This window comes from Stegostoma tigrinum, chromosome 15, assembly GCF_030684315.1.
Source record: "Stegostoma tigrinum isolate sSteTig4 chromosome 15, sSteTig4.hap1, whole genome shotgun sequence".
In the NCBI taxonomy this organism is placed as follows: Eukaryota; Metazoa; Chordata; class Chondrichthyes; order Orectolobiformes; family Stegostomatidae; genus Stegostoma; species Stegostoma tigrinum.
Window position 1 is genome coordinate 67,975,423 of NC_081368.1, and position 14,657 is coordinate 67,990,079.

The 14,657-nt window shown below is 43.5% G+C and overlaps 1 protein-coding gene across 1 annotated transcript; it reads right to left on the bottom strand.

Moving 5' to 3' along the window:
- Positions 1 to 547: 547 nt before the first annotated feature.
- Positions 548 to 10,571, bottom strand: LOC132206013 (TLR adapter interacting with SLC15A4 on the lysosome-like). The gene is made up of 2 exons (XM_059651294.1): positions 10,333 to 10,571; positions 548 to 1,786 (listed from the first exon to the last, which is right to left on the bottom strand). Exon 2 carries the CDS (start codon positions 1,776 to 1,778, stop codon positions 897 to 899), a length of 882 nt encoding a protein of 293 aa, XP_059507277.1. The 5' UTR covers positions 1,779 to 1,786; positions 10,333 to 10,571; the 3' UTR covers positions 548 to 896.
- Between the last annotated feature and the right edge of the window lie 4,086 nt (positions 10,572 to 14,657).

The following is a 14,657-nucleotide window of genomic DNA, read 5'->3' on the forward strand; positions in this document are numbered from 1 at the left end:
ATGGAGTCACAAGAATAAACTTTTTCACATGGGCCTGGAATGTGCTAAGAAAATTGTGGCAGAGGCAGCTTCATTCAAAAGGGAATATGATTATAATCAGAAAATCAAGAACGTGCAGAGCTACAAGGGGAAAGCAGGGAAGTGGCTGTCAATGCATTGTTCGTTCAGAAAACTAGCATAGGCATGTTGGCTGAATGACCTCTTTCTGTATTGTAAGTATTCTGAAATTCTATAGTGTGGAAGCTCATTCAATACAAGGAAGATGCAAACTAACCTGTTGAACTAAATTCACTATTCCAACCCACTGCCATAAATAATGTATTGTTTTCAGGACTGTTGTGGCAACTGTAACCTCTGATGCCACTGCATGTGTTAACCAGTATGGAGTAACATTCTGTTGCCATTAAGTATTTCCACATGATCAGCCACAGTGTTAAAATGATTAATAACTCGACTCAGACATTTTGAAACTGGAACAATAGGAGGAAACCCAAAGCACAACGTACATCCCAAACACTTTATTTTAGGTTGTTATTGAATATGCTGAATATATTTCATCAGGGGATGGCCCACATTGAAAAAAAATCTAATTTAGTGCAGTACATCAAAATAAATTTCTACAGTAAGAATATTCAGTCCTCAGTAATTGTCAGATTGAACAGTTTATTCTGGATCCACCTGAGAGACAGAAGGCATGTTTCTGTTGAATGGTATTGCATTAAAGCCTCATGATATTACTTAATGGCCTTGTTGAGTGTCACCATACAGTTTTAGACAAAATTCCATCAATGTTAATTTCAGATAATGGACAAATTTCACAAATAGCTCCAAAAAAATCAGCCACAGCATAATTCTGGTGATAAACTTCTTTAGAATGAAAGGGCTGGTTTGTCAGTTTAATGGCTTGAAATCTGCAAGTTAGGAGTGCAGATATCAGATGAGTTAGTTGCACATGCAACACTAAGAAGACAATTTAGAACAATATCCTTAGCTTTTGTGGGCTCCATATTATTGTCATGGGAAATCTGCAGACTAATTTGATCGATGTTGGTCATCAGGAAATGGGAGCCCATTATTTTTGTTGGAGATGCACACTTGGTCATGTTGTCCTCAAGGTACTGCTTATACAATTCTGTCATCTTTTGCTCCATGTATCTGTTGAGCACGGAATTAGACAGTGGCTCTTTTAGAAGGGCAATGCTTCTGTCACTGTTCAAGTTTGTTTCTGTTCCAGAAGGTGGCCAGACTTCAAACCCAGAGCCAGGTATAGACGGCCACCCAGATTGGTTCTCAAGCTGAAGTATGGGCCGGTTGCAACTTTCATAACCATGACCCATAAGGCAGCACATGCTGCTGGGACTGCGGGGTGTTACATTATCTCCTGCAATCTGTAAATCTGTGTAACTCTGACAAGTGTGGGACCATGATTGGTACAAATCCAAATTGCTTTCGCAGCACCTGGTGGACTTTGGTATGTCTAAAATGTCAGAGATCTTTCTTTCAAACACAGGCATTCTGGCATCTATGTCTGTTGCTTGCCCTCCACTTTCGCATGGCAGAGATTGTCCCTTCTCGCAAACGGTGCTGTCCAGGCTTTCCTCCGTGTTAGCCTGCTCATGATCAAAACTTTCTGAGAATTCTGACGAGCTGAAAAGCACTTCCCAAGAGTCATTCCTGCTTTTAGTGATTCTGTTGGAGTTTGCATTGTTATCCTGGTGGACACGTTCCCTTTGGTGATGGCTGTAAACAATCCCAGTGAGGAACCCTTCGGCTAACATGATAAGTGCTGTTAAGACAAAAAAGCTGCTCGTTAGCCAAATTGCCAATCTTAAACGAGTCATCAAAAATCAATTATACATAGCAACTCATTTCTGGAAGAACGTTTGCTCTTCCTGGGTGGTATTTGAGGGTAATTACATTTATTTAAGTAATTGAGGGGAATAGAAAGGAGTCTAAATACCAAATATCAGAAAGCATTGCCAGGTTAATACATTGCCAGTTACCTCCTTTAGTCTATCATTCAGCCAACAAAACCTCAATGCGAAGCCCACCAAGAGGCATAAACCAGAATTCCACTAAACCTTAATTAAAGTTGCTGTAGCTAAAACAAATAAGAGCACTGATGCTTAACTTTTCCTTCCAGACCACACACTTGATCAGAAATAATGGCCCCTTCTAGGTGTTGAGAGACAACAAGATTGATCTCCACTTTGGTGTTCCCATCATTAGAAAGCCCAGGCTGTTCAAGATCGAATGCGAAGGATAGCCATTGAAAGGCACATCCATCGATTTCAGGCAGCTACTGCTCCTCTTGCTTTAATATTTCAAAGCTTTGCAGCCTAAAGAGCTCATTTTGTAAGGGTATGGGCCAATAGCTGTAGTTGCCGATCTTCGAGTATCCTGCCTGATTAATCACCAGGGTTTCTGGGACACGGGAGAGTGGAAACAACATTTTCCACTGGAAGTGTGGACAGATGGATTATTGGTCAGAAAGGTATGGCAGCAAAGTTAGGCAGCTAAGATAAGGATAAACCAGGCTGTGTCCCAACAACAATCTCCGATTCACTCTAACTTTGCAAAAAATAAAAGAAAGGCTTGTATTTAGGTTGTGGGAGGTGTGGCCCCAGCTTGCCCCAAAGCACTTTACAGATGATAAAGTGCTTTCTGACTATTTTAATGTGGGAATGTAATGTAATGCACATAGCAAACAGCTTCGGTAATGGCCAGAAGATCTCATATTATCCTGAGAAGTAAATATTGATCAAGACGTCAAAATTAACATCCCCAGGTCAATTCATCAAACAGTCTAACAGGTAATTCACCTAGATCAGCTGATTGAAAATGGAGGTGCAATGGTGACTGCTGAAGGCCTCAATAGAGAATGGGAAACTTGAAAACATACGTAGTAACATGTCAGTGACTGAACTGGAAACTGCATCTTAAAAAGGGTAGGCAATAGCCGAGTGGTATTGTCACTGATCTGTTAATCCAGAGACCCAGGTAATGTTCTGGAGTCCCACATGTGAATCCCACCATGGCAGACAGTAGAATTTGAATTCAATAAAAATCTAGAATTTAGAGTCTCATGATGACATTGTTGATTGTTGGGAAAAACTCATCTGGTTCACTAATGTTATTTAGGAAAGGAAACTGTCATCCTTACCTATTCTGACCAACGTGTGACTCCTCACCCACAGCTATGTGGTTGACTCTTAATTGCCCCGGGTAATTTGGGATGGGCAATAAATGCTGGCCTAGCCAGGGATGTCCACATCTCATGAATGCATAAAAAAGTGATAAAATTGCAATTGAGATTTATGCATCAACTACAACACACAGAACTGAATGACCAAAAGATGTAGCAGTTGCAACTCCATTGAATCAGTTACAAATAAAAAAATGTGGGGGGAAACATTGGGAAATAAACAGGCAGAGTGTTTCGTAGGAGGATAAATGACCAGATCAGGAGAAGTCAACTAACCCAAACAGCAATGTTGGATTGTCCTGCCCTAACATTTCATACACATTTGAGAACATGGAACAAGGATTTTATATACTGCAGAATATCCATTCCTTTGCTTGTGTCATTGTGGACAAACATATGTATAAAGCAAGATTCCAAAAACAACATGCACAGGGTTTCCCTCTCAAGCTTTTGGACCCTGAAGTTAGGGTCAAATGGGGGTCAGAAACCCATACTGTGGGAAGAACAATTAACTGGCAGAGAATTTCACCAAACTGATAACTTAATTGCCCAAGAGAGGCTGAGCTCTTGTGGCTCAATGGTCAGTAACTGCTTTCTCAGTTAAAGTAAAGGGTGCCACCTGACTAACATTTTAAACTGTAAAATTTAAAACCATGAGGAAATGAGAACATCCTGTGATGGTCAGCACTTGCACCTGAAGCCAGGTGGGTGAGGAGAACTTTAAAATGCGTGTAGATCTGATCAACAATGTTCAAGGAGTAATAGGAGGCAGGCTGAAAATTATAGTTCATTTGTACTGGCTGGTGAAGTAGACTCAAAGGGATGAATCACCTTTTCCTGCTCCTATTGCTCATGGTCATGTCACATTTCTGCTGTGATTGTCATAAGATGACTGAGGACTGAGGCGGCATGTTCTTCTGATGGACTCAGCCCACTTAAATCTAAGCTCCAAGCACCCACTAACACACAGAGATGTGGAACACCAGCATTGTACTCGTCAGAGGCTACCTGACCTGAGGTGGATGATGGCTGCCCACTTCATCAGGACAGCCACTCCCAACTTCAGAAACAACTCGTAGCATCAACTCTCCATACTGACAGTTTTGGGCCAACCACTTACAACATCTGTCTCTCCAATGCCAGCCCCTAAGAGTTAGCTAATAATACTTATCAAGGACAGAGAGGGACACAGTGGGAGTCAGAAAGATGCAGGACCGAGCCTTACTTGCGTTAGTCCAAAGAAGGTGCCTCTGACAGGATTGCAACCAATTGCTGTGAACTCTGGCTCATTTTGCTTATTCTATTCACTGCAAGAGTGGAAGGCTGAGGGAGTCTTGTCAAGGTTTATATCCAGGGCTCTTATAATCGTCAAAGTGGCCAGTGGTTAGTAATCTGATGGGATGGCTCTCCCATCCTTTACGTATATCTGTGCTCCAAACAGCCCTTTGAAGTCCAGCAGAGTACCACCCAAGAGACTTGGTTGAACATTACCTCTGCCTGGCCTGCCAAGTCCAATCATAGTTTGAATACAGTGATTCTAACTATTAACCGAAGAATTTAGCAATTGAGAAAAGGGACACTTTCTCCATACAATCTCAGTGAAGCTGAGAGGAATTTGCCACGTACTGCATTAAAATAACTGAATGCAAGAATATAGAGCGAAGCCATCAATCTATCATAACTATGCCTGCCCTTTTTTTTTGTAATGGTACAATTAATATAAATTGCATGTTTGAGAAAATCATATTTTTGGATTCATTCAGTGAGTAACTTAAGAGATAGCATATCTCAAATGCGGCATGGGAAGGTCAAGTGAGATTGGATCTATGCCCGTCAGCCACTCACTAGTCAATGTTGTGGACAGATGTGCAGCAATTAATTATTACGGTTGGTCCACATCTCCCTTATCTTTGTGCAGAATGGTGGAAGGTGATTTTCTTTTTATTTTGCTTAGCCAATCCAAAGCTCTGTTGCAGATCATTTTTATTGACCCAATTAATACACTTCATGACATGCTTCTGAAGCAGGCAAGACTTGATCCCGGGCCTGCTGGCTCAGACATAGGGACACTATCACTGTGCCACAAGACTCCACTGCAAAGTGCAGTTGTATTACAGGCCACTTTAAACCAGGTATTCAGGAGCTGATTTGAACCAAATGAAGGACTACTGCAGAGCAAGAAAGGGCTAAATAAAAAAGAATAAATGAGGCCAGGGCGGCATATCTTAGTTTTCTGGTTTGACTCTTTGGCAGGTGATAGTGACAAATTTTCCGAAGATTTTTAAATCCAGTTTTGCAAACAACAAGGTTGAAACAACATTTTTCCTTTGTTTCTCAAATTTGGGTCATGGGAGGAGATATTTCAGCTCCCCAATTTAAAGGAAAAGAAATGTGAGGGAGAGTTTGAGTATGCCATCGACTTCAGCTACTGCAGTAACTTTTCATTCTGTGAAACAGCAGCATGAACAAAGCTCAGCCCTGCCCCGCTGTTGAGTCAGCCCATTGACTCATTTGGATGATATCACTGACTCATTTGTAACATTGTACCTGTGGAAGTGTACAAACTCCCTCCATGGTTATCAGCTAATCTGACTGGGCTGAATGAAGCAAGTCTCACCAGTAATTGGCACTGTTAGTGAGTTATCAGCGGAGTGAATACAGCACAGAAATTACCAGTTCTGATTCTGCCTTGTGGCATTTTCCTGCCTGCACTAGTCATGATGAGGCTTAGCATCACTGAGCTTTAAATGGCCCGTGTTTCCCTTTAATTCCTCTGTGCCATCCATGCACTGGGAAACAAGGTTGGTTAGGAGGTGACAAATGAGGTGCAGGTTTTACTTTTTGCAATGGCATTATGAGTGGAAACCAATTCTTTTGTCAATTAACTCGCTCACAATTCATTGCTCTGAGGACATGCAAGAGTTTCAATTCTGCAGCACAGCCTGTGCTGGAGCAGTTTGCCAGCATGGATCAGAGTCATGAAGAGGAGAGAGGTAAATCGGAATAGAATTCACAGACTCGAATGATTCTGCCCTGACATAAATAGGTTCTGAAGAAAGGTGACTGGACTCAAAACATTAACTCTGTTTTCTCTCTCCACAGATGCTACCAGACCTGTTGAGTTTCTCAGCAATTTCTGCTTCTGATTCTTTCCTGCACGTTGGTAATAATCAAAATCAAAAAGGGCTGTATTGTCACCAGAGGAGATTTACGTTGTGATTTTAATTGAAATTCACACCTGGGTATGTAGGAACAATAAGGGGAGAGTCTACCAGGCCAGTGGGGAGGCCAAAGGCTCATAGCATGAATGATAAGGCTGAGAGGGAATAGGAGAGATTGCAGGGCATGGGAGGGGATGGTCAAGCAGAGACTGGAAGTAACTGCAGGGTATGGGAGAGGGTAATCAGGCAGGAGTTGGTGGATTGATGGCAGGGTATTTTAGGGTTGATCAGTCAGAGTCATACAGCATGGAAATAGACCCTTCGGTTCAACTCATCTATGCTGATCAGATATCCTAAACTGATCTAATGCCATTTACTAGCATTTGACCCATATCCTTCCAAGCACTTCCTATTCATTTATCCTTCCAGATGACTTTTAAATGTTGTAATCGTACCCACCTCCACCACTTCCTCTGGCAGCTCATGCAGCACCCTCTGCATAAACATGTTGCTCCTCCGATCCTTTTTAAATCTTTCCTCTCTCACCTTAAACTATGCTATCTAGTATTGCACTCCCTACACTGGGAAAAAGATCATAGATCATAAATCCCTACAGTGTGGAAACAGGCCCTTTGGCCTAACAAGACCACACTGACCCTCAGAGGATCACACCCAGACCCATCCCACTATAACCCACCTAGTCTACACATCCCTGAACACTACGGGCAATTTAGCATGGCCAATCCACCGAGCCTGCACATCTTTGGACTGTGGGAGGAAACTGGAGCACCCTATGCGTGCCATTCATGATTTTTATAAACCTCTAAAAAATAACCCCACCGCCTCCGATGTTCCAGAAAGAAAAACTCCAGCCTATTTAGTCATTCCTATTTAGTCTCAAACTCTCCAATCCCAGCAGCACCCTTGTAAATCTTTTCTGAACACTTTCATGTTTAACAGCATCTGGGGAGTGATTGCCAGGTGTATTCAGGGTGGTTAGTGAGAGATTTTTGGGGAGCATGCGTAATGGGAAAACAGTGCATCAAGGACTTTAGGGGTCAGGGAATCATGGGTTTTTGGAGAGATGTTAGTCAACAGGCTATCATCAGAGGTCCAGAAAGGTCATGACTAAGGAGGAGGGCCCAGGCCTGGGCAGGGACTATAGTTTGGCAGAGGGATCACGAGTCGGGGGAATGAAATAATCAAGGGACAGCAAGGAACAGTAAGGAGAGGAAGGATGATCAAAGGGAAATTCATGGATTAGCCTCGAGGAAGCATTCTTGTCCCTTCCAGCTCGCAAACATGACTGGAAAAGCCCGCCCACTGACTGCCTCGACATGTTCTTGCCATTTCTCTACCTGAGCATTAACCACATTGGCTCGCAGTCATTCAGTCACAAGAGCTGCAAAAATGGCACAGAGCTTCAGATTTAGTAACATGGCCCTCCCCTCATGGTTGTGAGTTGCCTTGACTCAACCCTTCAGCTCACCTCTGTTCAACCCAAAATGGACGCATTCAAAGATAATGGGAACTGCAGATGCTGGAGACTCCAAGATAATAAAATGTGAGGCTGGATGAACACAGCAGGCCAAGCAGCATCTCAGGAGCACAAAAGCTGACGTTTCGGGCCTAGACCCTTCATCAGAGAGGGGGATGGGGGGAGGGAACTGGAATAAATAGGGAGAGAGGGGGAGGCGGACCGAAGATGGAGAGTAAAGAAGATAGGTGGAGAGGGTGTAGGTGGGGAGGTAGGGAGGGGATAGGTCAGTCCAGGGAAGACGGACAGGTCAAGGAGGTGGGATGAGGTTAGTAGGTAGCTGGGGGTGCGGCTTGGGGTGGGAGGAAGGGATGGGTGAGAGGAAGAACCGGTTAGGGAGGCAGAGACAGGTTGGACTGGTTTTGGGATGCAGTGGGTGGGGGGGAAGAGCTGGGCTGGTTGTGTGGTGCAGTGGGGGGAGGGGATGAACTGGGCTGGTTTCGGGATGCAGTGGGGGAAGGGGAGATTTTGAAACTGGTGAAGTCCACATTGATACCATATGGCTGCAGGGTTCCCAGGCGGAATATGAGTTGCTGTTCCTGCAACCTTCGGGTGGCATCATTGTGGCAGTGCAGGAGGCCCATGATGGACATGTCATCAAGAGAATGGGAGGGGGAGTGGAAATGGTTTGCGACTGGGAGGTGCAGTTGTTTGTTGCGAACTGAGCGGAGGTGTTCTGCAAAGCGGTCCCCAAGCCTCCGCTTGGTTTCCCCAATGTAGAGGAAGCCGCACCGGGTACAGTGGATGCAGTATACCACATTGGCAGATGTGCAGGTGAACCTCTGCTTAATGTGGAATGTCATCTTGGGGCCTGGGATGGGGGTGAGGGAGGAGGTGTGGGGACAAGTGTAGCATTTCCTGCGGTTGCAGGGGAAGGTGCCGGGTGTGGTGGGGTTGGAGGGCAGTGTGGAGCGAACAAGGGAGTCACGGAGAGAGTGGTCTCTCCGGAAAGCAGACAGGGGAGGGGATGGAAAAATGTCTTGGGTGGTGGGGTCGGATTGTAAATGGCGGAAGTGTCGGAGGATAATGCGTTGTATCCGGAGGTTGGTAGGGTGGTGTGTGAGAACGAGGGGGATCTTCTTGGGACGGTTGTGGTGTCCAGTCGGACATAGAGCAGTTTTTCCGCGTCGGACATAGAGCAGTTTTTCCGCCGTCTTCGCCTGCATGCCTACTTCTTCAACCGGGGATCATCACCTTCAAGATGGGAGTCAGGTTTCATATATTTGTGAAATTCTAACAATAAACCCTGACCCACCTACAGATAGAGGAGCTGTAAGGGTTAGAAAATCATCCTCCGCATGATAATTTAAATGCAACATCACATAGATTTATCCAACATCATTTAAAGACAATTTAGAGATAGTAGGAACTGCCAATGCTGGAGAATGTGAGATAACAAGGTGTAGAGGTGGATGAGCACAGCAGGCCAAGCAGCATCAGAGGACCAGGAAAACTGACGTTTCGGATCTGGACCCTTCTTCAGAAATGCTGAAGCTTTCCGGCTCCTCTGATGCTGCTTGGCCTGCTGTGTTCATACAGCTCTACACCGTGTTATCTCATTTAAAAACGAGCAGCCAGCAAAATACATCTAGAGCAAATCAGAATAAAGCTAATTTTAATAATGTCCTTCTTATTAGCAGTTATGTGAGTCAATTGATTAGCTCAGCTGGTTTACAATGTCAAGTAATACCAACAGTGCAAGTTCAAATCCTGTACCAGCTGAGGCTTCTCTAAGGTCCCACTTCATTCCTAGCGAGAGGTGTGGTGACTCCATCTCAGGTTAAACCACTACCAGTCATCTCTCTCTGAAAAGCAAGTGGCCCTGCGGAACATAGTGGCTTTAAAGGTCACTCGGCAACTAAGATAGTCAGTTTGTTATACAGAACAATTGGGTGTTCAAGTGACTAGCACGGCTAACTCACAGCGCCAGGGATGCAGTCTCAATTCCAGCCTTGGGCGATCTTCTCTGTTTGCATGGGTTTCCAGCAGGTGCTGTAGTTTCCTCCCACAGATGTGCAGGTTAGGTGGATTGGCCATACCAAACTGCGTTGTAGAGCTCGGGGAGGCGCAGGCTGAGTGGGTTAGCTGTGGGAAATGCAGCGATGGGGGAGGGCAGGGTGTCTAGCCTGGATGATTTTTCAAAAGCTGGTGCAGACTCATTAAGTCAAATGGCACCTAACTGCACTGTAGGGATTCTACAGCCAACAGCATGGATTCAATTCTCAGACTGGTTACCGCAAGGACTGTCCTTCTCAACCTCTCCATGTTGAGGCATGGTGAACATTAGGTTAGGCCACTGCCAGTTACATCCCCCAAAAAGGGAACAGACCTTTGGGACTAGGCCAACTTTACTTTTATGCTGAGGTACTTTCGAACTTTGCCCAAAAATTTCCCAAAACCGTTAAACACAATTGACAAATTGTACGTACCTGATTTACTGAATTTTTACCTCTTCCCGTCAACGAAAGGCGAATGAAACTTCAATCTCAGCACAGACATCGCTCTTTATATATTCAACGTATATATGTTATCTATATATATGTTTATTAATCATTCATTCATCCCAACAGCTGACAATAAAGACCTAAGGTTTCCAACCTGTCCTGCTTAAACATCATTCAGAAAGTCGACACCCAATAAAGAAAAATTCATTGGTTTGTTGCAACTATTTAACTGCTCAGAATGAAACTATTCCCGTGACTCTCTGTTAGCAACTTCCTCTTGTTCTCGTTTTTTTGATATCTCACCACTAACAATTTAACCCCTTAGATTCTAGATCGTTTCCAATGCCAAAAATCATGGGCGACAGCACTAACAACACAAATGTAGGTGCAGAGTAACCAGATTACCCAGTGAAGTCAGATTGGCGGTGGCAATCTAGTCTCTAACTGAGCAATAATTATCCCCGTTATGTTCTCAACTGGAGCATGTGCAGACAGCCCAGATAAGCCTTCCCTGGCCTGTTACATCATGGTGCTGGTCAGAATTGTTCACTGCAGCCATGCATTGTCCTCCCCTGGACAGACCTTCAAATTCACCCCCCTGCCTTTATCCCTTCATATCTTTTGATGCCAAAAACAAGTTCAACCTCATTTTTAAAGCTAACAATTGTTTGAGTATTTGTGGAAGAGTTCTACAAATGTTTGTATGAAGAAGTATTGTCTAATTACATTACTGGGAGAATTTTTGCCTGTGCCCTCGAGTATGCCCCTGAGTGCCCGCCTTCCAATCTAGCTGTTTTTGATCTACCCTGCCTGTTCGTTGAAGACTTTGATCAAAATACTCACCGATTTCTAAATTCCAGGGAATATAAACCTGGTGTAGAAACTTATTGAGCCCTGATGAAATGGACAATGACAAGACATATGACATTATAGCGGGATAAGCCCAGTGTGGCCTATCTCAATGTTGGGAGCAACTTACTGCACCCTTCAACAAAGTTCCAATGTGTTTAGGTGAGGTTCTCAGTAAACAGTAATGCATTGCTTGTTAAGGGGGTTTATTCCTTGTTAATAACCTTATTAACTGCAGATCTTCATCTCATTAATATGGTGTTTTCTATCTTTCTTTCATGACAAACTAGATGCTGAATATTCCCAATGTGAAAGCAAAAATGGGTAACTGATGACTTGAACTTGTTGCTGGCTGCGTCTGTGTTGGTCATCTGGCAACGCTATCTTTTGGTATGCTCTATCAGCACTGACCATATGCAGCCCATATCCAAAACCATTGGCACCTGACATGTGCTAACCTCCAGTAACTCTCATGGGAATCCAATTACAGTATTCGTCTTCACTCAAGGCTGCACCTTAGGCCAAACTATCATTGCAATGCTGCCACTGATAAGCTCATTAACATGCATCCAGCTCATGGGATGGATCAAGCTGCGCCATCAAGCAACTTGTTCTCTTAGTACACACATAATTTGAGCCCAGCTGGATGCTCACAGCATCCCTGCATTGTCTTTCTTTGGCCTTGCTTTTCTCTGTCTTGCCTCTTAGCCAGAAACACCAGGTTCACTGCACTGTTGTCTTGCCTTGTTGGTTAGAGTTGACACAAAAGCAGGAAGCTTGTCATAGTTTGTCAGCCATCCTCAGTCAAGTCAAGGAAAATAATGTTTGGTCAAAAGGTCCCAGTGCTATAAGTCAAGGACAGTATCGATTATCAGTCTGGGGACTGCATATGACCAGTTCAACAATTGGGGTGGTGTTTTCAGGATCCTCTCCTCATTTGGGGTGAAGACGCAAATGCTGGGCAGCCAATTTTCATGAGTCTTTCAGACCTGTTGAGCTTCGTCCTGGAATGAATCAAAAGTAGGTATTAAGGGAGATGGAAGTGAGTGGTATACTATTACTGCTGTGGCAGTTATGGAGGTGTCCTGAGTGAGTGAGCATGTAGCATAGAAGGTGCACAAGGTTAGTGATGTTGAGGATTGGGATGGGTGAGAGTGAGTGCAGACAATAGTGACAGTGATAGAATGTGAGCCTTGGTTGGAGGTGGATGCAGTAGCAGAGATAGAGTGAGTATGAGATATTGGAGAGAAGGTGATTCATGGGTTAGGGCTAGAATTCAATGACAAGTATGTTGGAGGGGCGGGGTAGATAGTTAATGACATGGGCATGGGAAGAGAACCTATTAGATAAACCCTTCATGAAACTTGATACAACTGAACCTCGCATAAAAGTAAGATTCAGCCCTTGTTTGTTTTTCACTTTCTTGTCAGAGCCTAACTCATAAAATCCAGTTAAACTACACTGCAGTCCCTCCAACACTGATGTGTCCTTCTTAAGGTGTGGTGCCCAAGTTTTGCTCTCAATTTTCAGGAGGTGGATGATGTGATCAATTGTGTTAGAGACTGAAGGCAGATTGAGAAGGACAAGGAAGTTAAACTTTGTCATAAACATGATTGAAGGTAAGTGCAACTTTGTTGGTACTACTCTATGGTGAAGAACCTGCTTGGAGTGATTAACACAAGAAGATCCAGGTAAGACGATGGTTAATTGGGGAGGCAAAACATATTGAGAGGCTTTGAAAATGAAATGGAGGTTGGAGATGTGAGGGTGGTTTGCAAAGGCAAAATGGCCAAGAGCTGTTTTATTTTCATTAGTATAGGGATGTTGAGATCAGATTTAGAGGAGCGAAGGGCAGATGTTAAGGAGAGAAAAGGTTTAAATAGATAGGCTAACATACATGATAGGAAGGGAAGCTGAACTGCCAGTGGTTTAGTGGAAACAGGATCAACTGATCAGTCTTATGGTCAAGATGAACTACAGAGCAAGAGAGAAACGAAAGAAAGATGCAGGCCTAAGAAGGCAAGGAGACATTTTAGAGGCAATTTGGCCTGATGGGCCAATGGGTTAACTGTGGTAGGAACAGCTGACTGGCTGGTCTCAATCATGTGACAATTAAGTATGAGCTCCTTCCACTCGGTGAAGGTCAAGATGGAAGAGATGGGAAGAGGTTTTAAAAGATGGTTTGCAGGAGAGAAAATATAGGTGATCTTTTCATTTCTGAATGATTCCAGAAAATGTAACTGCTTTCACAGATGAAAGCAAGTGTCTAACATAATTCCTGGGTATGTCAAGTTTGCTGGTGAATGGTTGAAACTGTTGTCTACTATATCCGTTCAATTGTGTATCACTTGATTAAAGGAAGAATTGATGAGGGTCTAATGGGAATGGTCTGGAAGAGTGATTAATGCTTTTAATAGGAGCCACAGCTGTGAAGGTAGTGCGTGATTGACCAGATTAGTAGTCCCAGAAATGTCATGGCAAATGGACAATCAAAGCCAAATCAAAGATTTTCAGTTTTGAAAATGGTGATAACATATAAGCAGAGGCGGTTCAAATAAACTGGAAGGTCTATGTACATTACAATGTCATGAACAGATGGAGAAAATAATCAAATAGACTGGTGGAAAGGCCACATGTATGCCAAGCGGAGTAAAATACAATGAAGTAGAAGTTAAGTGACAGCTATCCAAAGCCCTGGTTTCCTGTACTGTTATTTCTAGCGTCCCTCTCAATCTATTCTTGGTCCCTCCTGCACACTATTCTTCAATAATATTTTCCAAAAATACGTTGGTTTCCACATTGCATTCTGTTGACACCCAGCTCTACTTCACCACACCTCTGCCTCATCAACTCCATTGCCTCTAAATTGCCAGATTGTTTACTGTTTGTAGTGTTTCACGAGAAATTTCTGTCAGCAAAATATTGGAAGATTTGGCCATTTTCTAAAACAATTCCCATTCTTTCATCACCAATGTCATTGTTCTCCCTGTCAAAACCCTGAGGACCAGACTTTAGTTTCATACTTGACACCAGTATGAAATTTCAACTACATTTTTCCATTGTTGTTGAGGCCAATTCCTTTCCTGTAACTCCATTCAAGCTGGCCTCTTCCTTTGATGTTGGAACCTTTATCTTTGCCTTCGTCTCTACCAGATTTGACTGTATTCTAACATATTGGTGATTCCTGTAAACTTGAGGTTATACAAAGGGTGCTACCTGACCCTTAACTCGCACCTAACATGTTCACTCATCAGCCCTGTGCTTATTGATCTACATTGGACCCAGTTTACCAACACATCAACCTTAATATTTTCAGCCTTGCTTTCAAATCGCTCCATGGCCTGGCTCCTCTCTATCTCTGTACTCTCTGTAACCTTCTAGATATCCTCTTTTCCCAGAAACCCGATCACTTCATTTTTCTCCTGTTAGACCCTCCTTAAAATTTACTTCCTTGGTGAAAA

Coding starts and splice junctions, on each gene's coding strand:
- LOC132206013 (XM_059651294.1), bottom strand. CDS start 1,778: ATGTTAGCCGAAGGGTTCCTCACTGGGATTGTTTACAGCCATCACCAA.